Source organism: Petaurus breviceps, unplaced genomic scaffold (genome assembly GCF_028583685.1).
Source record: "Petaurus breviceps papuanus isolate PSGF00001 unplaced genomic scaffold, PetGlider_PUasm1.0 90594, whole genome shotgun sequence".
Classification (NCBI taxonomy): domain Eukaryota; kingdom Metazoa; phylum Chordata; class Mammalia; order Diprotodontia; family Petauridae; genus Petaurus; species Petaurus breviceps.
The window spans coordinates 3103136-3129433 of record NW_027187281.1 but is presented as its reverse complement, the minus strand read 5'-3'; the positions used below and the strand labels follow the sequence as shown (position 1 = coordinate 3129433).

General features: G+C 35.9%; 1 protein-coding gene across 5 annotated transcripts in view; it reads left to right on the top strand.

The window, feature by feature from the left end:
• FNDC3A (fibronectin type III domain containing 3A) overlaps positions 1-26298 on the top strand; it is a 189631-nt gene that overhangs the window by 38852 nt on the left and 124481 nt on the right. For 4 of the 5 annotated variants that reach the window (XM_069063638.1, XM_069063635.1, XM_069063636.1 and 1 more), the window contains one exon: positions 14110-14247. In XM_069063638.1, the coding sequence (XP_068919739.1) occupies positions 14149-14247 (99 nt within the window). In that variant the 5' untranslated portion in view covers positions 14110-14148. Of the gene's footprint in view, positions 1-14109; positions 14248-26298 lie in introns of those variants that run through there. The other variant, XM_069063641.1, reaches the window with a different exon arrangement.

The following is a 26298-nucleotide window of genomic DNA, read 5'->3' as shown; positions in this document are numbered from 1 at the left end:
AGGATGGAAGAATTTCTCCATGGTAGGAATTTCTCATGTCCTTAATTATGCATTTTCACTGCTATTCCTTTCTATTCTTCATGATCTTTTCCCCATTTGTCACAAAATCTCCTTTCAGTTGTCTCCAAGAGCCCTGATTTCCCCTTCTCGTGAAGCAGGATGATATCCATGGCAGTACAGCATTCTCTCAGATGTAGTTGTCTCTTTAAACACTAAATCCTTTCAGAATATAGCTATACCATCACCCATTTTAGAATTTATTTCTCCCCACCCCACCCCACTGTGAGATTGTTCTTCAGTGAGACCCCCCTCCACCCCCTCCAAGATTTCCATCTTTCTTTCCTTTGTTCACTCTCATCATTTGCCACCTTACCCATTTTTTCCCAGACCTTCAGCTTCCAGATGGAATACAAGAGTTATTTTTCCTTCATTGTTAACCATTAACTTGAGTGGATACATCATTTATATGCCTTTTTCTTTTTCCTCCCCTTCTCTCTTTGTGTGTGTGTGTGTGTGTGTGTCCTCTCATGCTTTTGTTTAGTCCCACCAAAAAAACCAAAACACATTCACCTGTAAGTGGGTTATTGCTAGGATTAGTCCATAATGTTTTAGTTCTACTCCCCCACCATCACTTGTTTGATTTACATTTTTTACCTTTTCCTCTTTCCTTGCATATTTAGAAAAAGAAATCTAATAGTTCTTTGTTCTTGTGTTGTTTATGGTTGTTATGTCTTTCTTAAGTGTCTTTCTAGTCTCTCTCCCTTTTTGTGGGGGTTAATTTACTTTATTACTTGTACCTTCCTTAGTTGCTCTATTTGTTTACCTTTCTCATGCTTCCATTATTTAGAGTATTTTCAAAACAAATAATATGTTAAGGTCTGGTTTTCTTTGTGGGAATGCTTCAAATTCCTCCTTTTTATTTAGTTGTCCTTTTTTCCCCATTGGTGATTAGGCTCTGGTTTTCAAGGTGTGTTACTTTTAGTTGAATCTTGAGTTCCTTTGTTTTTAGGAGCACTTTATTGCTTTCCCTATTTTGGTTTCTTATGATTCAAGTGTATCATTCAAATTTCCTTTTTTTATATTTAAAGATTCTTTTTCATTTGTTTGTTGTCTTTGGAATTGTTAAATTTAACCATTACTAGTTTGCTGGGCTGGATATTTTTGTTTTAAGGTGTGGTTTTTTTTGTTCTTGGTTGTTTTTTTTTTTCTGGTTTTTTTTTTTAGACTATCTCTGTATTCTTTGGCACTTTGTTTTCTGTGTTCAGAAATTACGAGCAGTTTTCTTGTATTTAGTTCTTGTATTATGGTTTTTAGGGTTTTTTGATTTGTCATGTTATAATCTCTCATTTGTCCCTACTGAGTCTGTCTTTGTTATATTTTGATATTCTCTTTTCTTTTAATGTTATAGCCTTTTTGCTTTTCTTCTTCTATATTGTACTTTACTTTTTTGTATTTGAATTCTCAAGCCATTATTCTCTCTATTTTCCTTTATTGAGATTGGAATAAAATTTTTCTATTCTCATTTCTCTTATGCAAAACAGGAATTTTGCTTTTACAAATCCATTTTTTCTCAGATGTTGTGGGGCAAGGGGTAGGGAGTGATGAATAATATTGTTAGGAATTAACCTCTGTTGTTAGTTAATTTTTCAGGTTTTTACCAACTTTTGTTTGTTGGTATCTTAAGTTCTGGAGAGAGCCAACATTACCTTATCTCTTGCATATAAGTCCTATTTTGAAGAGCATTTAAGGTAGTGGAAATGATAGAAAATGTCTACTCTTCCATATTGTTGGTCATGTGACATAAAAGTCTCTCAGTACCTTTTTTTTTTTTTTTTTTTTTTGCTTTTTGGACAGGGGAGGGCAGTGTAATTGGGGTTAAGTGACTTGCCCAAGGTCATAAGGCTAGTAAGTGTTAAGTGTCTGAGGCTGGATTTGAACTCAGGTCCTCCTGACTCCAGGGCCAGTGCTCTATTCACTGGGCCATTTAGCCGCCCTCTCAGTAACTTTTTAATCACCAAATTCAGTTTATTTTCTCAGTCTTCATCTCCTACTGTATAGTCTTGTTTCTGGATTTTCTTAACACTGTTCTCACCTGATTCTCCTATTTTTCTGACCTCTTGTCAACTTCCTTTGCAGGATTCAACTAGCACCCCCTTTGTGTGGATATATTCCAGAACTCTGTTTTAGGACTGCTTATCTTAGCACATTTTCTCTTCTGGTGAACTCCCCTGGAGTAACCTAACATCTACTCAGTGATTTCCAAAGAATACACCCATCAGCCCGTATCTCTCCTGAATTCCAGTTAGAATACCCTTCCTAGATATTTATAGGCTTCTTAAACTAAATATGTCCAAAATAGGGCTCTACAAGGGGTGTGGGGAGGGGAGTGTATGAGAAAGAGAGGAGAGGGGACATCTATACCCGTAGATGAGGTTTTTTTTTTTTTCTGGGAATTCCCTATGCCATTGAAATCACTGGTGTGGGCCACCTTGAAAAAAATCCCAAGAAAATCTCTTCAGTGACTATTCAGTGTAGGAGTAAAAAGACAGATTATGTTTACTTTTTGCTCATAAACAAGAAAAATTGCCCTGTAAACATGGCCTTCTAATTGCTTAATATTGTCTCCCTTGAATTTCACAGCTTTTGCCTCTATGTATTTTACTCCTAAATTTTTATCTCTTGCTTCAGCCTCCAACTTCAAATGTCCAGCTACCTTAAGCAGTGGTTTCTAGAGTGGGACCTATGAAAAACCCCAGGGAGGCTATGGCTTGTCCCCCAAAGAGTGTGTGTGTAGCCAGTGGGATAGTGCAAGATGAGTCACATACTTTCTCCACTCCTTACCCGCAATCAGTCTTAAACTTGTCTTTACTACAACTTTGCTACCCCTCAAACACTTCTCCACTCCATCCCTTACCACAACAGGAGATGTTAAAACAGAACACACCAGTTAACGCAAACCTTCATTTTGCTGCCTCTTTCACACCAATTAACACAAACCTTGATCTTGTTGCCCCTCTCACACATTAAGTTATAACTATGACTATAGCCACACATGCTTCTCAGCAGTAGTCTCTGCACTCTAGGCCTAGCTGGCGAGTGCTTCCCTCTCTTTCCAATTTCATTTTTCAGTAAAATGAACAGACTTAGAATGGGTTATGATTATCTTCCTCCCCACACACACTCCTTTTCCTGCCAGACTTCCCTTTTTCTGTTGAGGGTCCCACCATCCTTTCACTTAGGTTCATAACCTTGATATTAGCCTAGACTCACCTTCCCTTACCTCATGTATTCAGCCATTTGCGAAATCTTATATTTTTTACATTTGCAACATTTCCTGTATCTTTTACCCTCAACTTACATCACCTTTCAACTGAGCTGGACTGTTAAAATAACCTCATCATTTTCTTCACCTCTAATCTCTCACCTTTCCAATCCATATTCTACTAATTGCCAAAATACTTTTTCAGGTCTACTAAGTAAGCTCCAATTGTTGTACCCAGCAAACGTGAGCAAGACCCAAGTAACAATTTAGAATTGGATCCTATATTATATGCCATGTTGGCTGATCAGGCCACATGGCAGGCTGACAAGGTACCACCTCACCATCCCAGGTCGTACAGCAGAGATCTCAGGTAAAGCCTCAGCTTTTAAAGGGAGGCCACATGGCCAATGGTTAGGTATTACGTAAGCAGAAACTTGCTGAGGCCAAAAACAGTGATTGGTCAGTATACACCTTGAAATTCCCACCAGCATACCACTGGCACACCAGTTTCCCTGACCCGCACCAAGTCTCCCTGACCTGAAAGCCTGCCCACCTCTGTGAAGGTGTGCTGACTGGGGAAGGACCCACATCTGTTGGGGGAGGGTGGAACTGACCTGGCAGTCTGCTCACTTCCCTGAGGGAGGGCTGAGGTTGGGGGATGGGAAAACCAGGCACTATACAATGACTCCCTCTTGACCCTAGAATTAAATATTTTTTCATTTTTATCACATCATTTATAAATTGATATTTTTATAATGTCTCTATTATAGTACTTCATTACATAATGTATAAGTAAGAAAATATACAATTTAAGGAACTATGTTCAAAAATGTCTTACTGACATGGACTCTTGATCAAAAAAATGTTTGGAGACCAGTGGCCTGGAGGACCTATTTGCTTGGATGTTTTCCCCAGTACCTCAACATCTGTGTCTCTGAAGCCAAACACTTATCTTTTTCTCCTTCCTCACTTGACTTTTTCTATCAATGATATCACCCATTCGCTTAGTCTCACAAATATGAAATCTTGGAATTTTCTTGACTTTTCTATTTCCATGACTTACCATATTTAAAATTGAATCCTATTAGATCTACCTCCACACTCTTTCTCTGATATTCTCCTTCTTATATTTAAATGTGCTATTTCAATAACTGTCTAGCAGGTCTTTCTGTTTCTATTCTCTCCCATCCACATTGACCTTAATATTGCTTCATTATTCATAGCTCTGCCCAGGTCTCTTCTGTCCCAAACATTTCATTGACTCCCTATTATCTTTTTAATAAATGCTTTTTTTTTTTTTTTGGTATTTAAGGCCCTTGACAATCTTAGCTTTCCAGCTTAATCTCATATAGTACTTTCTGCTGCATATTCTACAATATAATGAGCTGTAAACTAGACTACTTTGTCTCAAAGCTGGACTGTATTTTTCCTGCCTTTGCTAATACTGTTTCTTATGCTCAAATATGAGCAGCTAAGTAGGAAAGTAGATAGCATGTCACGCCTGGAGTCAGGAAGACTCATCTTCCTGAGTTCAAATTCTGGGCAAGTTACCTATTTTTGCCTCAGTTTCCTCATCAGTAAAATGAGTGGGAGGAAAGAAATGGCAAACCACTCCAGTATCTTTGCCAAGGAAACCCCAAAAGGGGTCATGAAGGGTCAGACTGAAAAAAAAACAATTGAACAAATGCCCAAGAACTCTTCCTTTTGCCTTCATCTATTCAATTTTTTTTTTTCTGTAAAGCCCAACTCAGAGTATATGAATTCTTAGGATCCCTACCCCTTGGTAATCAATGATTTTCCCCCTCTTGGACTGTACTTCATATTTCATGCCTGTGATATTAGATAATAAATAATGGCACATGTCACTACTATACTGTGAACTTCATGAGTGCAGCGAGCATAGTAGATGGGTCTTTGGCATTGGAGTCAAGAAGACGTGAATTCAAATTCTATCTTTGACGATAGTTTCATAACCATTGGTAATTGATTTAACCTTTAGGAGCTTCTGTTTCCTCATGCATAAAATTATCATAAGACTTATAGTACCTGTATCACAGGGTCTTGAATATAAAGAGTTTGCAAACCTTAAAGTGATATAAAATATCACGTAGCATTATCTTCTAAACTTCTTCCAGGGCTTTTCAGCTTCTTTTGTGTGTTATCTCATCATGTGAGATGGCTAAAGTAGGGGGTATTGGCAGAAGGCACCTGATAGATAATCAAAAAAGAGGGGAAATGATGGATTTCAAGATGGTTGGTCTCAATTTTTTTTGTAAAATAATAGACAAAGTTCTCAGCTGAGAGAGTGGGGAAAGGAAAAGCTATGGGACAATTAAGGAGCTATGAGAAGGTTTAAAAGAGCTGTTGTGGAGGGTGAGATGGTGAATTGATAAGGGAGGTATAGAAGGATTGCCTAGAAGCAATGAGGGCCCACTTGAGGTTATGTAACATTATTTTATGTATTCATATCACATAAACTGGGCATATAGTAAGCACTTAATAAATGCTTCTTTATTCAGAAAGAACTCAAGGGGACAGTATGAGTGTCAGGATCAAAAACTTTTAACAAAATATACAATTATATTTAATCTAATAAGTTGAAATTCAGTGAGCCAAGTAAAAAGCCTCACAGTTAGATTCAAAAAAATTACCTTCATAAATTACATTCATAAGATGAGGAAGGAATAGATAGACAATGCTTTTTCTGGAAAAACTCAGAGTTTTAGTGAATTCCAAAGTTAGCAGTGTGATAATGGCAACTAAAAAACTAATGTGATCTCCACCTACATTAAGAAGGACATAGTTAATGGATTAGGGACTTAAGGGGGTGAAACCAAGATGGCAGAGTAGAAAAAGCAATCAGCAGATCTCTTTCAACATTCCTCTCCAGGCAAATTTAGAATAATGTTTCAAATTGAATTCTCTAGTTGTTGAGGCAACAAAAGGTCAGAGTGAGACATTCTTCCAGCCCAAGACAATATAGAAGGTTGGAAGGAGAGATATGTGACACAGGAGTAGAGAATGGCCTGGTGCCCACTGAAATATCAGTGGAAGGATGTGGTGGTGGTGACAGAAGCATCAGCTTCAGTAGCTCTCAAGTCAGAGATGGTAAGAGGACTTAGCAATAGATCAGAAAGAGATTACAGGGGATCCTTGTGCTAGCACTGTATGTAGTACCAGATGCTGTTTGGCAGTTTGATTGCCTGTAACCACTTCTGGGTCATAGTTCAAGGGTGGAGAGGAGCACTTTTGGTTAAGAGGTAGCAGAACTCCTGAGGGGTGGTATCACTTCTGGTCCCAAAAGATCAGGACTCTGAGGAACAGTATTATTTCTGAGTCCCAGGAGCAAAGGGCCCTGAAGAGTAGTATGGATTCCAATCTGAAGGGATCAGGCACCCTACCTGGGTAAGGATCAGAGTACAGCCTAAGAGAACAGTGACCACACCCCTCCCAAGATGACACCACCTTGGAAGCACCAAAAATTTCCAAACCCCTAGAACTAGCTCTGAAAACAATAGTGCAAAAAATCCTGAATCCTGAGACAGAACTCCGAGAGTGTAAATATTAGCATAAAATTCAAAATCAAGAAATAGAACTAAAAATTCAGGGGAAAAAAAAAAGAACCTGACCATAAAAAGCTACTATGATGACAGGGAAGATCAAGACACAATCTCAAGAAGCTGATGAAGTCAAAATAACTGCAAGCAAGGCTTCAAAGAAAAAGCAAGTAAATGGAACTCAAGACCAACAGGATTCCTAGAAGAGCTAAAAAATGACTTTCAAAATCAAATAAGAATGGTAGAGGAAAAATTAGCAAAGGAAGAAAATTATGAAAACATAATTAACAGCTTGTTAAAAGAGGCATAGAACAATACTGAAGAAAATAATACCTTAAAAAACAGAATTGCTTAAATGGAAAAAAGGTACAAAAATTTGCTGATGAGAAAGTGGAATTGGCCAAATTTTTAAAAAGGTACAAAAGCTTGTTGAAGAAAATATTTCCTTAAAAACTAGAAATTGGGCAAGTAGAAGCTAATGACTCCATGAAACATCAGGAAATAATATAATCAAAAGAATGAAAAAATTTTTAAAGTGTTAAATATCACATTGATACAACAACTAACTTGGAAAATAGATTAAAAGAGAGATAATTTCAGAATTGGACTACCTAAAAGACATGATCAAAAAAAGAACCTAGACATCATATTTAAAGAAAGTTTCAAGGAAAACTTTCCTGATATCCTAGAACCTGAGGGTAAAATAGACATTGAAAAAAACCCACCGGTCACCATCTGAAGGAGATCCTAAAATAAAAACTCCCAGGAATTGTTATAACCAAATTCCAAAGGCCACGGGTGAAAGAGAAAATATTTCAAGTAGCCAAAAAGAAACCTTTCAAAATACCAAAAAGTCACAATTGGGAATCACACAAGATTTAGCATCTACCAAATTAAAAGAGCAGAGAGTTTGGAATATGGTATTTCTGAAAGTAAAAGCACTGGGATTAAACAAGAACACCCTGCCCAGCTAAACTGAGTAAAATCCTTCAGGGGAAAAATGAATAGTTAATGAAATAGAGGACTTTCTCATTACTCATGAAAAGACCAGAGCTGAATAGCAAATTTGACTTTCAGATATTAGACTCAAGAGAAACATAAAAAGGTAAATATGAAAGAGAAATCATAAGGGATTCAGTAAGGTTAAACTTTTTCCCTTCTTTTTATATATATAAAGATATATAGATATAGACACACATATATATAGATATAGACACATATATAGATATAGGTATCTATCTATATATATATATCTTCTAAGAACTTTGTTGTTATTAGGACAGTTAGAAAGATTCTACATAGAGGGTATAGGAATGAGTTGATTATGCTGGCATGTTGTACAAAAATGGATAGGCGAGAAAGGAGGATGCTTTGGGAGAAGGATAAAAGAAGAGGGAATATTATCTCACTTAAAAGAGGTATGTAAGGAAGAGTATGGTGGAGGGGGAAATGGGGAAGGGGAGTGGCAATGCTTGAACCTCACTCACATCTACATTGGTTCAAAAAGAAAACTATATATGTCTATATATATGCATATACATGTACGTATAAACACATATACATAGATACACATGTTGTTTACTTGTTTCAGTCATGCCTGGTTCTTTCTGACCCCATTTGAGGTTATTCTTGGCAAAGATACTAGAGTGGTTTGCCATTTCCTTCTCTAGCTAATTTTACAGAAGAGGAACTGAGGTAAACAGGGTTAAGTGACTGGCTCGGGGTGTTTGAGTGTCTGAAGCCAGATTTTTAACTTGGGAAGATCAGTCTTCCTTATTCCTAGCCCGGTTCTCTATCTTTTATGCTTCTGAGCTGCCCAAAGTGTTAGGCAGGTACATATACAGATACACATACTCATTTGGTAATAAAAATCTTTCTTACCCAGCAGAGAAGAAGGTTGGGAAGGGGATGGGGTGGGAGGGTGATAAAAGGGATGACAGCTAAAAGAAGGCAGAGGGCAGAAGCAAAACAGACTTTAGAAGAGAAAGAAGGGTAAAGAAAAGAAAATAACGTGGAGGGAAATGTAATTAGTAATCATAACTGTTAATTGTGAATGAGATGAACTCACCCATAAAATGGAATAGAATAGCAGATTGGGTTAGAAAGCAGAATCCAACAATTGTTTACAAGAAAGACACTGAAAAGTGGGGGATTCCAATTTTCCCCTCTCAGAGTTACATACATCTAACCATAAATAAAAAAGAAGTCAAGGAGATGAAATAGAACCCTTAGTAAAGTTAGATGTGATAGACCTCTGGAGAAAACTGAATGGGAACAGAAAGGAGGATAACTTCTTCTCAGCTGTATGTGGTACCTTCACAAAAATTAATCATGTGTTAGGGCATAAAAACTTCCCAACTGAATGCAGAAAAGCACAAATATTAAATATACCATTTTAAAGACCATGATACAGTAAAAAATTACAATTAATAAAGGGCAGTGGAAGCATGGATTAAAAGTTAATTGGGGAAAAAAAGGGGAGGCAGCTGAGTAGGTGGCATAGTGAATAGAGCACTGGCCCTGGAGTCAGGAGGACCTGAGTTCAAATAGGACCTCAGACACGTAACACTTACTAGATGTGTGACCTTGGGCAAGTCACTTAACCCCAATTGCCCTACCTTACCCCCTCCAAAAAAGCAAAAAAAAAAAGTTAATTGGAAATTAAACAATCTAATTCTGCAGAATTAGTGGGACAAAGAAGAAATCATAAAAGTCTCATTAAAGAGAGTAGAAACGAGACAACATTCCAAAATCTGTGGGATGCAGTCAAAGCAGTACTTAGGGGAAATTTTATGTCTCTAAATGCATATATCAGTAAAAGAAAGAAAAAACATCAATCAATTGGGCATACAACTTAAAAAAAATAGAAAAAAGAAAATTCAGTATTTCCAATGAAACACTGAAATGGAAATCTTTTTTTTTTTAAAGCAATCGGGGTTAAGTAATTTGGTCAAGGTTACACGGCCAGTTATTTTTTTTGTGTGGATGCCAAGTATCTGAGGCCAGAACAGATCCCAGGTCTCCCAATGCTGGGGCCGGCACTCTTACTCACTGTGCCACCTGGCTGCACCTAAGCAGTTGGGGTTAAGTAACTTGCTCAAGGTTACATGGCCAGTTATTTTGTGTGGGTGTTAAGTATCTGAGCCCCGAACTGATCCCAGGTCTCCCGACTCTGGGGCCAGCGCTCTTATTCACTGTGCCACCTGGCTGCCCCTTGAAATGGAAATCTTAAAAATCAAAGGATAGAAGTAAAATTGAAAGTATTTTTAAAAACCTATTTAAATAGTAACTAGGAGCTAATTAAAAAAAATAAACCATTAATTTTTTTAAAAAAGAAAACCAAATTACTAGTATCAAAAATGAAGAGGATAAAATCAACCACCAATAAAGAAGGAATTAGTAGGAACTGTATTGCCCAATTATTTACCAATAAAATTGACAGTGCAAGTGAAATGGATGAATATTACAAATATACAAACTGCCCAGATCAACAGAAGATGAAACTGAATACTTAAGTAACCCTATTTTAGAAAAAGACATTGGGGGGCGGCCAGGTGGCTCAGCGAGTAAGAGCACCAGCTCCAGTGTTGGGATGACCTGGAGATCGAATCCCGGGCTCAGACACTCAGCACCACACCCAGAAATAAGTGGCCATGTAACCTTGAGCAAGTTACTTAACCCTGATTGCTTAAAAAAAGAAAAGAAAAAGACATTGAACAAATTATCAGTGACCTCCTTAAGAAAAAATCCCCAGGACCAGATTCACAAGTGAATTGCAGCAAACAGTTAAGAAATAATCACAATTCTATGTAACCTATTTGAAGAAATAGTTAAAGAAGGAGTCCTACCAAATTCCTTTTATGACACAAATAAGGTTTTGATCCAAGGAGAGCCAAAACAAAAAAATCTATAGACCAATTTCCTTAATTAATATTGATGCAAAAATTTTAAATAAAATGCTAGTAAGGTGATTACAGCAGTATAAGACAAAGATCATGCACTTTGACCTGGCTTATGCCAGGAATGCAGTGCTGGTTCAGTAGGAAGGCTTAGGAAAGCCATCAGTATAATTGACTCTTAATAACAAAAACAACAAAAATCCGATTTTATCAATAGATGATGCCGAAAGAGGCTTTGACAAAACAGCATTCCTATTAAAAACGCTAGAAAGCATAGGAATCAGTGGCACCTTTCTTAAAATAAAAAGCATCATCTATCTAAATTCAAGAACAAGCATTATTTATAATGTTGATAAATTTGAAGCCTTCTCATTGAGATCATGAGTGAAGCAAGGATGTTCATTATCACCACCATTATTCAGTATTATATTAGAAATGTTAGCCATACTGTACCCCAAAGAGATCATAGAAGTGGGAAAAGGACTCATGTACAAAAATATTTATAGCAGCCCTTTTTGTGGTGGCAAAGAATTGGAAATCAAGGGGATGCCCATCAATTGGGGAATGGCTAAACAAGTCATATTATATGAATTTAATGGAATACTATTGTGCTATAAGAAATGAGAAGCAGATGGACTTCATAATAATCTGGAGAGCCTTATATAAACTGATGCTGAGTGAGGAGAGAGCCAGGAGAACTTTGTACACAATTACAGATACATCGTACGCATGACAGCTAACGTTGATTGACTGGGCTCCTCTTGGCATTACAAGGTTAGAAGACAACTACAAAAGACTCATGATGGAAAGGGTTATCCACATCTAGAGAAAGAAGTCTGAATGCAGATTGAAGCAAACCACTTGCTCTCTCTTTGTGTTTTGTTTTGTCCCTTCTTTCTCATTGTTCACTCCATTGGTTATAATCCTTCTTTACATCTTGACTAAAATGTTTAATGTGAAGGTATCTATATAACCTTAATTTGATTGCATGTTGCCATGGGGGGAGGGAGAGGACAGGAAGGAGGAGAAAATTTGAAGCTCAAGGGATTGTGGAGCTGAATATTGTAAACTAAAAGTAAATAAATAAATATTCAAAGTTTAAAAAAAAATCTAGCCATAACAATAAGACAAGAAAAAGAGGTTGAAGGAATTTTTTTTTTAATAGTGAGAAAACAAATTATTCTGCACATAATATGATGGTATACTTCGAGAACTCTAGAGAATCAACTAAAGAACTAGTTTAAACATTTAGCTTCAGCAGAATTGTAGGATATAAAATAAACCCACATAAATCATCTGCATTTCTATATACCACTTAAAGAAAACAGATGAAAGAAATAGAGAAATTCTGTTTTTAAGAAGTGGAGACAATATAACATAATTGCCAGTCTACCTGCTGAGACAAACCCAGGGATGAACACAATTACAAAATACCTTTTACACAAATAAACACAGATCTAAACAATTAGAGAAATATTAATTGCTCAAGCCAATATAAAAACCACAGTTCTACCCATGTTAATTTACTTGTTCATTAGCATACCAAACTACCAAAGAATTATTTTATAGAACTAAAAAAAAAAAATAGTAACAATTTATCTGGAACAGCAAAAGGTCAAGAATAATGGAAATCAGTGAAAAAAAACATTAAGGAAGGTGACCTAGCAATTCCAGATTTCAAACTATATTACAAAGTGATAATCATTAAAAGCAGTCTTGTACTGGCTAAGAGATAGGGTGGTAGATCAGTGGAAGAAAATAGACACAAAATGCATAGTAAACGGCCATAGTAATCTATTGTTTGATAAACCCGAAGAGCCAAGCTTTTACAATAAGAACTCATCATTTGTCAAAAATTGCTGGGAAAACTGGGAAGCATGTTTGGCAGAAACTAGGCATAGACCAGCATCTCACGATCAAAATGGGTAAATGATTTAAACACAAAGGTGATGTTATAAATTAAGTGATCATGGAAAAATATACCTGTCAGATGTTTGGATAAGGGAAGAGTTTATGGCCAAAGAAGAGATAGAGAGCATTATGGGATGTGAAATAGATAATTTTGTTTACATGAAATTAAAAAGCTTTTGCCAAAATTGGAAGAAAAAGGAAATTGTGGGGAAATTTTACAGTAAATTTCCCTGATGAAGGCCTCATTTCTCAAGTATGTAGGGAACTCAGCTCAATTTATAAAAATTTGGAGTATGCCCATTAATAGGGAAATGACTGAATAAATTGTGATATATGATTGTGGTGGAATACTATTGAAATGACAAGCAGGATGGTTTCAGAAAAATCTTGGAGGACTTATATTTACTGGTACAAAGTGAGCAGAACCAAGAATACATTGTACACAGTAAAAGCAGTATTGTAAGATTAATAGCTGTGAAAGACTTAGCTACTCTGATCAAGACAGTCATCCAAGACAGTTCCAAAGGACCCATGATGAAAAGTGCTCTCCACCTCTAGAAAGAGAACTGATGAACTCTGAATGCAGCCTGAAGTATACTTTAAAAAACTTTATTATTATTGTTTTAATTTTCTGACTTAGATGGAAATATGTTTTGAATGACTGCACATATATAACCTATATCAAATTGCTAACATTCTAAAGGAGGGAGGAGGAATAGGGGCAAAGAAATAGAGAAAACTCAAAATTTTTAGAATTTAGTGTTTAAAATTTTTTTACACGTTGATTGGGAAATGTTAATGAAATAAATATATTAAAAAAAATAATGGGTGCCCAAATAGAATAGAGCATAACTATTCCAAGGTAGATAAGTAGCTCAGTGTTTAGAATAGTAGGCCTGAAGTCAGAAAGTCGTGAGTTCAGATTTTATCTCAGATACTTTGTTTAATTGTGTGACCCTGGAGTCAATTACCCCCTTGTTTGCCTTAGTTTCTTCAATTGTAAAATAAGGATAATAATAGTGCCTACCTCTCAGGGTTGTTGTGAGGGTAAAATGAGATAATATTTATAAAGTGCTTATTAGTACAATGCCTTGCACATATTAAGCAATATATCTTCCCCTTGGCCATAAAATATACTTGATGATTATATAAGCTTTCATCTAAAATTTTCTCTCTGCATTACTAGTTTTTAAAGTACGTTGAAGGATGTGATTTATTCTACTGCTTTTTCCCCCAGTTTTTTCTCCTTACATAGGTTTTACATTACCTTTTCTATTTTTCATCTGTTTCTCCTAGTTGCCCTTCCCCTTCTTCTACTTTAGTTTTTTAAAATATTCATTTTAGTGCAATTTATATAGCATACACTGCATGTCACTTGAAAAATATAGCTTTTTAGGCTGTTTGAGATGATCCTGGTTATTTTAATGTATATATTTGTCTGTTTTAAGGATGTATACACAAATCACTTTTTGTTTTTCAGAATTGGAGTACAATCCAGTATATTAATGTTTTACCAATAATGGCAGAGCATCCACCGCTCTTGGACACAACTCAGATTTTAAGTAGTGATATTCCTCTTCTACCTGCACCTATTGTAAGTGGGGATGGAGCGCAACAGGTAAGGAAACCTACTTCTTCTCTTTGACTCCTTTTTATAGGAGCTATGATGAATCTTCAAGATAATGTATTTGTGGTGTTAATTCACCTTTTTTTAAGTTCCAGATCAAAATGCTTCTTGAAGTGAGTATATGAGATAAGACTATATAATGTACTTCTTATGTGGTAGGGGAACACGTCTGTCTTATTTATAGCCATCCCTTCTACATATATTTAAATTTTTTTTCTTACACTGGAGCTTTGTTGGTATTAAAGTTGCTCTGGATACACTTTGGATCATGAATATATTAGTACTCAAATAATTTAGAAGAATAGCACTTCACACATTTTGTGGCTTCATTATACAATAATATGACCACTTCATTCTTCAGTAGACTCATAAATTTAACAGAATTAGCTCTAATGAGAATTTATGGTAGTGGAAAGTAGGTAATTTTCCAGTATGGTACCTTTTACCTTTTTCCATTTTTTTGTATATAAATATTATGAACATATTTATGTAAGTAATATCTTTAAATTTTGTGTTGAGCTATAACCAAGGATGTGATCAGTACCTCATAGGGAAACAAATAGTAGGTATGAAATTTGCATGCAAATTAAAAGCATTCAAACTATGATGATCGGTATTTTCAGCTTGTCTCTTTGGTTTAGGGGGAAAATAGAATTATTAAATTATAATTCTTCTCTCCTATTTAATTGTGTAACTAATCCAAAAAAATTCTCAAGCTAGCATTCTTAAAGACATCTAGAAAAGAAATGTCACTTTTTTTTATATTGCTGGGCTTGTCATTTACAATCAGAAAATTCTTCTATATATCTCTTACTCTGGTCATTTAAATACATTTCTAATTTTGTTCTTTGTAGATGGATCCTAGTCTTCACAAAGCTCTTCCTTTACAATTGCCAGTTGTTATGGTTTGCAAAAATCCCTGTACCCTTAAAAAATATTAGTCATTACTTTTGTTATGATTGTCAGTGTTTGGCAGTTTCTTCAAAAGGTGGCATGTGTTATAGATACAAAAACAAAAATGAAACTATCATAGTTTTCAAGGAATTTAAAATTCTTTTCAGGGTAACACCATGTGTCCATTAATAAATACAAAATATACACAGCATAATTTATAGGGTCAAGCCCTAGCCATAGGCTGTATAGTTAGATTACTCTCAGTAGCCTCATAGTTAGAATCTTTATTATCTTCCTCTTTCAGTCTATAAGAGGTAGCACTGTACAATGAAAAGAGTGGTGCTTTGTACTCTAAAGACTTGAGTTCAAATCCTACCTCTGCAAATGTTTTTTTTTTAAATAAACAATTTTTAGCTTTTTTCAAGTTTTGAGTTCCAAATTCTGTCCCTCCTTCCCTATCTTTCCTCCTCTGCACCCTCTGCCAGAGATGGTAAGCAAGCTGATATAGATTATACATGTACAATCATGTAAAACATATTTCTCTATTAGTAATTTTGTGGAAGAAAACTTGAACCAAAAGGAAAGGAAAGAAGAAAGAAAAGGAGAGAGAAAAATAGTATGCTTTGGCCTCTATTCAGACACCACCACTTCTTTCTCTGGAAGTGGATAGCATTTTTCATCATGAGTCCTTTGGAATTGTCTTGGGTCATTGTATTTCTGAGAATAGCTAAGTTATTAACAGTTGTTCATCGCAGTGTTGCTGTTACTATGTACAGTGTTCTCCTGGTTCTTGTCACTTCACTCTGCATCAGTTTATGTAAGTCTTTACAGGTTTTTCCGAAGTCATACTGCTTGCCATTTCTTATAGCACAATGCTATATAACTTACTTCTTGGGTGACTGTGAACAAGTCATTTTCTCTCTCTGGGCCTCCATTTCCTCAGTGTAAGTTGACAAGCTTCGATTAGATGACGTCATAGATTTCCTTGAGTTCTGACTCTAGAATCCTCTTCTTTGTAAAACTACTTCAAATACGAATTTTATCATTGCCTGCTTAAAAACTTATCACTGTGTTCTACTTAGTAAATTAAATCCAGATTCTATCAACTAGGACTGGTGGTTTGGAGGAGGCCCTACTATTCCTGTAGCTCTCAGACTCTGGCGGTACTTGGTGTATATACAACTATTATTTTCTTGTGTGTGTGTGCGTGTTTTATTTATATATTTTTATTTTGCATGTATTTTATTTATATGTATGTATGTATATAAAAACCCAATAAAAGTCTGTTTTGCACTTCTTCATCATGGGGCTGTCTCTTGCTTATGTAGCCAGATCCTGTTTTCCATCTGGTGCATATACTCATTGTGATTAGGAATCTTCTCTTCTTTCTAGAGGGCTCAGATAAGTTGTTTTCTTTAAAGGCCCTCTGCTGCTATAGTATTACCTCTTCACTGATGCCATTTCTTGGTCCAAGAGGTTCATTGGGGAGAGCTGTATGGATAATATGCTTCCCCTCCCCCCCCACCATGAGGGAAAATCAGGTCTATTCTCTGTTTATGTCCCCTTTCCTAGCTGAATTTCTTAGCTAATAGAAACATAGTGTCCAGAGAAGAAAAAAGCCTAAGGAATTATAGAACAGTAGGAGATAGAAGGCTATAGAAAAGAAAGTCGGGAGGAAACCAGAGACAAAATTTTAGCCGTTTTGTAAGTTCTGTCCTAAGTTAAACCAGTCAGAAGATAGGGAAGATCCTTCCTTCTCCTTCTCTTTTCTTACCATTCTCTACAGGTACCATTTCCTGTGCTGCTACTGCCTTTCTATTGCTGCCATTGCCCCAAATCCCTGCCTACATATTCCATAAAATGTTTGCCTCAGCCCAAGTGAATTAAAGCTAAGTAGCCAGCCATTATTTAGGAAAAAAAAAATTGTGGAAAATATGTTCAGTATTCAAAATTATAGGTTTACAAATTAACTTTAGTCCCCTAACCATTCATAACTTGGGGAATGCTTATTTTCACAATGTTCCAGAATGATCCAACACATTAAATTGAGAATGTATACTTTAAATATATTAACCTATTAAAGAAGATGGCTATATCTGTAACATGAATTAAACTACCAGTTTCTCCTTACTGTTATTAATTTTGAATAAAGTCCTTCAAAAAATAATTACCTGTCATCAGAATGGAATCTAAAAATTGGTGATATTTTTTTTTTGGAAGGTTGTATTTTAAAATAACTCCCAGGATTGACATCTTGTGAAATAGAAATCTTCCGTGATGAAATACTTTTTATTAAGGTTTGTAGAACAAACTAAATAGTGAAAGTAAGATTAAGTAACCTCATAGCATTCAGATTTCTCCATTCTGTGATAGTGGAGTTAGATTAGATTCAAGGCTTTGTTAATAATAAACAGCTTTGTCTCTATGCCAGTGGAGGAAACAAGGGATAGGAATTCCATCACGGTTTGGCCATTGCAATGCCAAAAATTTTCATTGTTCATTCAATTTTTAAAAAATTTTGTTTTGGTGGTGCCTGATCAATAGGAAGTTTGTTTTATTGGGTTTATTGAAGCATCACTGTTATAGATACTAGCTGTTTCTCTTCAGCCGAACTTTGACATTAAATTTTGATGTCTGAACCTTTACTTTCTCTCAACTTCATGCTTTCTGAAACATGGTATGTAAATTTATTTTCTTAGCATTCTAATTTCCTGATAGAATAATAGAAATTATGTCTGATGATCTTTGAAACTTTTGAAATTACTATAGTAGTCCTAACTCATTTTCATTAGTAATTTCAACACATATTATAACTTTTGTATAGCCTTTCTTTATAGAATTAAAAAATATTACACAGATGATCTATTTATCCTCACAGAATCCTGATTTCACAGGTAGGAATAGGTATTACTTTCCTGACTTTATCAGTGGAAAAAAAAAACTAAGGAATCATGAAGCTTAAGGTTATGACAGTTGGTCTGTATTAAAGTTCTTAGCCTGGTGGGCCCCTAAACTTACTATTTTTTTTTAATTTGATAACTATACATCAATATAATTTGTTTCCTTTGTAGACTTACGTATTTTTTGCATTTACAAATGTTATTCTGGGAAGGCATCAGTAGGCTTGTCTAGACTGCCAAAGGGGTCCTTAACACCAAAAAGGTCTTTTAAGGAAATTCCTGTTCTGCATCAATATTGCCAGTGCTTCCAGTGAATTGGGGCTTTCAAACTTTTTTGAAATCATCAAACTTATATTTAACAATAGCTATCTCCTTTGCCCAGGCTGACCCCTACATCAGAAATGTACTTTATTCTTATCTCTATTTCTTAGTATCCCTGACTTCCTTCAAGTCTCAGATCCCATGCTGCCTCCACTTTGTTGGTCCTTCTAGTTATTATTAATAATCCTTTTAATTGCTTTTTGAATCACATACTTAGCTGGTCGAGTAAGATCTTTGCATGCAGGACCTGGTTTTCATTTTATCTTTCTATCCCCAGCATCTTCACCCAGTTCTTTGGAGCTAAAAGTACAGTGACTAAAAAAACTTGCCTCTAAACCAACAAGAGTCGCAGACCTTTCCTCTGACACATAGAAACAGTGTGATCCTGTGCAAGTCACATACTTTGCTTCTCAGAGTTCTAAGCCCAGAGGATCAAACTCAAATAGACACAAACCACAAATTAACATTGTGTTGTATTGTATTTTTATTTATTTTGTTAAAACATTTTTCTGTTATAGGGCCGTGTGTTTGACAACTCTGCTCTAGACAACACCTTAAGGGGCTAATACATTGCTGACAATGGGCCAACCTGCACAGACTGAGAGAGTTCTTTTTTTTTTTTTAATTTTTTTAAAGCAATTGGGGTTAAGTAACTTGCTCAAGGTTACACAGCCAGTTATTTTGTGTGGGTGTTAAGTATCTGAGGCCGGAACTGATCCCGGGTCTCCTGACTCTGGGGCCGGCGCTCTTACTGCGCCACCTGGTCGCCCCCTGAAAGAGTTCTTTATCTGGGAGTTTCCCATGGCATTGGAGTCACAGGTCTATTCCTTATTTAACACTTTATCAAGTACAGAAGTAAGACTCTCTGCACCCTCAAGGAGCCTACAGTTTAATAAGAGGAAACATAGAGGAGGAATGACAGGGCGGGGTGGGGGAGCTGCTGATGTCACACAAAAGATGAGTAGAGCCATAGGCTCCACTTTCTAGTAGCAATGATTAGTATTAATATATTTCATTGCTGCTCCCAGGACTAGGACTAGGAGTGGTATCTGTGTGGTGGACAATGAATCAGGGCTAGAACTAGATAGCTATAGTAGGCCGTGTGATTTTGCACTCATGAGGTCATCAGTGAGACTGATGCAATACTTCATGCAATTTATTCTGTGAAATTTCTCAATATTTCACTTTCTATCTCTACAAACGTTATTTTAGTTTGGGATTTATTTCAGGCCTGAGAGTATCATCCTGCTTCTTTCACTACTCTGGTCAATTTTAAACAAAATTGCCAGAACAACTTAATTACATTTTCACGATGCCCCTTTTCTGCTTAAGATGCTCTCATTAATATTGCCTGTTCTCTGAAACTCAAAATTTTTCTTCCAAGTATTCAAAACCCTTCATTGGCTTCCTTTTTTGTACCTAGTTTCCTATCTCTATTCGCCACTTTGGATCCTCTGTTCCAACTAAAGAGTCTTCCTTTACCATTTGCACTTGCCTGGGACTTGACCCCGTCTTACCTTGGTGGGTTTGGCTTATCCAACTTTTTGGAATGTTGTTTCTCCTCCTCTACTAATCTTTGGAACACCAAGGCTTTGCTTCCTTTTTTTAGGTGGGACATTAAATTGTTTAATTAAAATTTCTCTTCGGGCTTAAAAAACAGAATTTCTACTTTGAGTTCTGTGTTCGAATTTCACAGGTTTCATGCATTACATTATAGCCACTACTAAAAAAACCTGGAGATTTTTGCTATAGTTGTGTTTCCAGTTATGCAGTAATTTTATGCATATAAGTTACTTATGCCTTTAAGTTTTTCTCCTTAATTACATGCAAAAGCCTCATGAAATATAGAGCTTGCAATTGAGTTAATAGTACATTGGAATGAACACTAAATACTTGAATTCTGTTCTTAGTTTTGCTTCATGATGGTGGTGAATTACTTAACCTCTCTGTGCCTTAGTTTACAAATGGAGAATTTGAGACATAAATCAATTTCTTCTGCAAATTGAAGGGACTTGACTATAATCACAAAAAACTTCTCTGTATTTATGACCTATTTGTTTGTTAGCTACAAACTTACTATTTTCAGAAAACTGCTTTTGTAAAAACTGCATTTCTCTTCATGAAAGTTACTGGTAAAGAACATTTGAGTGATTTTTTAAAAAAGTCTAATGTATGGGGCGGCCAGGTGGCTCAGCAAGTAAGAGCACTGGCTCCAGTATCGGGATGACCTGGGGGATTGAATCCAGGCTCAGATACTTAGCACCACACCCAGAAATAACTGGCCATGTAACTTTGAGCAAGTTACTTAACCCCAATTGCTTTAAAAAAAAAAAGTCTAATGCAGGATTTTGTTTTTTGTGTCTTATGTGTACCAGTTGCATCAAAAAAATGAAAGGAGGAACATTGACATGGTTTATTATGTAACATTTTTTCAAGTAGAAAATGCTTTTTGCTAAAATTTCTGATATAGAATTTTCCTAAAAGATCCCCCCCCACCCCCTGAAATTTGCCTTAACTATTTTTTCAACTAGGGTTTTATCAAATTGTACCAACAGTTGTTCAGTTCCATTCCATTCAGCAAAGGTGTTAAGCATCCATGTGAGTTAACTGGATCGTGGTTGCAATTAGGAAGAATTGTGAGTTAAATGGATTGTGGTTGCAATATATATAAAATTTGTGTGTGTATATGTACACACACATTTTGTAGCATTTCTATTTTTATTTGTTCTATGGAAAATTTCCTATTTCTCATGTTGTAATCCTAGAGCATTTGTTATATTTGTAAGTAGTATTTTATAATGGCTTTGAGACCGTGGTCCAGGATATTGTTTTACATACATTATTCTATAAATATTTATTATTTTTATTTTTCCAGGTTAATATTTAACACATTTTGTGATGAAAATCAGTTCAAAAGTGTAAGTGGGTTCAGAGAAATATGTTTTAATGGGCAGCTTTTCAGGAATATATTCGTTAAAAATCTTCCCATATCTCTAAACATGTAGAGATTTTTCAGTTATTTGGAGGTTTAAAATGTGTTTACTGTTGAGCAAGTAGTGAATAGTAGGGAGATGGCAAAGGGGTTGTTGTTGTGTTTGTCCTTCATTTTTGAAGAGGACCATAAATAACATCACAGAAATGATGACATGACTTGCTTGTGTGAGGGAGGGCTGTGCAAGGTCACCAGCCTCACTTTCTCCTCCAGAGCCATCTGGGTTCATTGGCCAGATATTCATCAGGACAAATGGAGATGACCCAGGATGCAATGGGAGATCCTGGCCCTTTTAGGCTAAGTTCTTTTCAGGTTCTCACTTTGAGTGAGGTAACACCCATTCAGTGAATAGGTCTCTTTAAGAAGTGATTTGGGGGGCTGGTCCCTTTAATTAAAAAAAAAAAACAAAAATACTGGAAGGGGAAGACCCTCAGGGTTGCTGGTCAAAAGAGGAACAGTTACTAAGGACATTTATTCTGAACCAGGAGGGCCCAAAATACAGCTATTAAGTGGAGTTTGGGCTGGCACCTAATTGTGGTCCAATCTATGAGCTCCACGGTGAAATGGGATTAAGGTTTGATTTTTTTGGGGAAAAAAAGAGACTGACAGAAAGAGAGAGAGAGGAAGCAATGAAGGGAGGGAGGGAAAGAAATGAGGTTGGAGAATTTGCGCATCCCTCCCTCGCTCAAATCACAGTCAACTGCAACTCATGTTATTTCCCTGCTGTCATGGTCCTCTTCAAGAATGAAGGACAAACATAACATGTGAGTAGTCCAAATTGGGTAACTCAGCTCGTCCTCTCCCTCTCCAAAGGAAGGTAAATTTTGATGACTGGAAGCTACCCAGATAACTTGGGGTCTACTAGCTAGACCCCTCCCTCCCTTCCTCCCTTCCTCCCTTCCTTCCTTCCTTCTCTTCCTCCCTCCTTTCTTCCCTTTTACCCTTTCTTCCTTCCTTTCTTCCCTCCCTTCCTTCCATCCCTCCCTCCAGTTCTTCCTTCCTTCTTCTCAAAGACCAAACCTTAATCCCATTTCACTCTGGAGCTCCACTTAATGACTGTATTTTGGGCCCTCCTGGCTCAGAGTGAATGTCAATAGTAACTGATTCTGTTTTGACTAGGAGGGTCTTTCCCTCCCAGTTTGATTTTTTTTTCTTTTTAATTAAGGGGGCCATCCCATGACTCACTTCTTAAAGAGACCTATTCCCTGAATGGATGTTACCTCACCCAAAGTGAGAACCTGAAAAGGCCTTAGCCTAAAAGGCCCAAGCCTCCCATTACATCCTGGGCCTCCTCCATTTGTCCTGATGAACATCTGGCCACTGGACCCAGATGGTACTGGAGGAGAAAGTGAGGCTGGTGACCTTGCACAGCCCTCCTCACTCAAAGTCAGCTGCAAGTTGTGCCATCATTTTCCTGATGTCATCGTCCTCTTTGAAAATAAAGGACAGACACAACCTGTGAGTAGTCTGAGCTGCCTGAATGGGAGCCCAGCCAGTTGATAAAGGAAAGAATATTAGAAAAGGAAGTTTTATTAGGAAGAGGATGCCTATTTCAGATATCATAGCATCAGAGGTTTTGAGCTGGAAGTTCAAAGAGCATTGAGTCAACTTCCTTATTTTATAGATGAGTAGACTAAGCCACAAAGAGGTTTTGATTTGAACTCAGGTATTCAAAAGTTTGAAAGTACAAGTGTAAGGGCAGTATAGATGAGAAGCTGAATTTTTAGTGATAGGGCAATTACAAAAGTGCTTTAAAAATTAATGACTTTGGATTTTGAATTAGATTAATTGTGAGGAAAGAACCTGTTTGAGTGACATGCTTAAACTATTTTCTAAGGTGTAGAGGTTACTTTATTGGCAGCATTTAAAATAAGTAGACAAGGTAGGGAAGCAATTAGGAAATTTATGAAATTCAGGCAAGAATGTCTTAGGTAAGGAATTTGGCTTTGGGGATAGACTTAAATGAGAAATAATTTCAAAGAAGAAAAACTATGAAAAGGACTTGAAAAATCTGACTTAATTTGCAATTTCCTCATTTCCAACTAGTTTCCCTTAAGCCAAAACTTCCAACAGAGTATAAATTTTCATACAAAGGAGTACTATGTAGGCTAATTCCAGAAGTTGAAATGTTTGGATTTGTTATTTAGGGGGAGTTAAAAAGGAAATATGTCATCCCTATTTCCCTATTCTGCTTCCTTGATTTTTGTAACACGTCTAGATTTTTTTTTCAGATATAGTTCATAACCACTTCTGATCAGAGCATTTCCATTGAAATGATATTCCTGCTAACCTAAAATCAGAAGACAGCTAGCTATAAAGGGATAATTTCATTAGTGGTCAGAAAAGGTCTATTTAAATCCAGTTAGGCAATTGAAACCTTAAGTCAAATGAGAAGTATTTTTTCATTCTCTTTATATTTAACCTTTTGATCCAGATTTCATTCTGCTGTTCAGTTACTTACATAATATGAAAATTGGACAGTTTATTTCCTATATGTTGATAAATATAAATACCAGGTTTCAAGATAACTCACAAGGGTTCCTACTTTCTGAATATCATCCTTTAAAAACAGTAGTAGGGTCATAGCTGAAGGGATCTGAGAGGCCATCTAGTCCAACACTCTTTTTTACTAGCGATGAAACTGAGTACTCAGGAGGTTCTGTCACACAGGTAGTTAAGTATCACCCAGTGTTTGAACCCTCTTGGGAACCAAGTACTTTACATTGTAATGCATTGCTTCCCAATAGAAAGCTTGTAAAGAGCAAAAGTACTAGACATTCTCAGAATGAAATTTAAAAATAAAAGAAATGAGTAAACCAAATAAGACCTGTGTTCTAGTGGGTGTGGGGTTCGGGATTGCCAGTTAAAAGAAGTAGTGACAAAAATGCCAGAAGAAAATTTACTAAAGCCACCAACAGCATCGTCAAAATAGTTAGAAAAATTCAGCCAAATTCAAAGGTGGAATGAAAAGAATCTAATATAACATTAAAAATGATCTAAACTGTTTAGATATAGCTCCAAATATAGTTCACATTTTTCACTCTGATCTTTGATTTTTGTACATTTTCAGCTGATTCTGTGTGGAGAGGAAAAACATTACTTTAAATAAAAGAATGCAGATTAATGTTGTACAGATTTATGGGTTATATGCTGATTCAATAAGCAGTTCTCATTGAGGATACAAGAACAAAATGAAAAACAATCCTTGTCCTTAAGAAGCTTTTTTTACCATTTTACCAGAGGAAACAACATGTAAACAGAAGAGTATACACATAACTGTTTGTGGAAAGAAAGAGGGCAAATAGGGAATTAGGAAAGGCTTCCTGTAGAATGTAGCAGATATGCTGAACCTTGAAGAAAGTCAAGGTACAAAATAATTAGGGACAAATAAGTTGATTTTCAGTGAGTTAAATAAGTTAATTCTTTGCAAATAATTAAGAAATAAATATTTTAAAATTTAATCTCTTGATAAGTGTGTCAGTTCACTTGTTTACAAATTGCATCCATTGGTTGTATCATATAAATATTCTCTGTATGTGAAGCAAAAATTAGGACTATATTGAAATATCTCAGTCAGAAAACAAAATTAAAAACATGATGTTAAAATAGACTATATTTGGAAGAACCTTTCTTTGAAATCTTAACCTTCTGTTGACTGTCGCATAATTTTGAAGCAGCTGCTGCTGTAGCTCTTTGTTGATTCAGTTGCTATGGTTACATGTTATATTTATGTATAGCAAGAAGTTCTCTGTGTATTGGTTAATTTGATTGGAAGCAATCATTGAGGTAGGTTATTGATGACTTCTGATAGTTGATCACACCTTTTATATCCTGCCTCAACATGTTTATTATATACATAGGTCTAGAAGAAAATAAAATAGAATGCTACTTAGAATGGAGGTTGTTAGATTTGTTGATTAGTCAGAGATGAGTTAATGAGGACTACCTCAGTATTTAGTGAATGTAAACAGATTGAAACATCCTGAGTGGTGATGAGAATCTTAGAGCAGTTTTTGTCACTGTCATAGTACCAGTTGAATGAGGAAAATAAAAGGATAAGAACTACAGTAAGTGAAAGTGCTAAGACTTCAAATGTAGTGTTATTAACATTTCCATTGAATTCTGTAATTAGATCCACTGTGGGAGAGCAGTCAGAAGATGGAATGTAATTGTTATGAATAGATGCCCTGATTGAGAATATAAGCTACAGATGTGCCAGTTTTAGTGTAAGCTTAGAAATGAAGTCCTTCTCAACTGGTTTTCATCTTAGAACAGTAATGTTAGAGTTATAATATCTGCATTTTGACAAAATGCCATGTCTTAAATAAGAAAAGCAGCATGATTTGTTTTATTTTATTTTTTGGTAACCATAATACAGCTTTTGGTCTTTCCAGTTTCTAAATAAACTTCAGGCTATAGTTTGTGTACATTGTGAAGAAAATTTGTATTGTTTTTAAAACAAAGCTTTGTCTTTCACTGCTGCATTTTATTATTCTGAGAATTCTGGCATTTCCATATAGAATTTGGATTTTAGGGGTGGCCAGGTAGCACAGCGAGTAAGAACACTGGCCCCAGTGTCCGATAACCAGGGAATTGAATCCAGGCTCAGACACTTAGCATCCACCCAGAAACACCTGGCCGTGTAACCTTGTGCAAGTTACTTAACCCCAATTGCTTAAAAAAACAAAAAAAGAATTTGGATTTTATTAAGAAACAATCTGGCAGCAGTATTTGAAAATTTTAAATTGAATGTTTTCAGGAATTTTTTTAAAAAGAAAAGGAAAAAAGAAGGTATAAACTTATACTACAGAATACTTGGAAGGAATGTAAGTTTTGATCTTTCAGGCAATAATTTTATTGGTCTTTTTCAAAATATTCCTTCTGATCTTTGGAGAATGTGCCCAATAGATTAATTTACTGTCCTGTGCATTTATA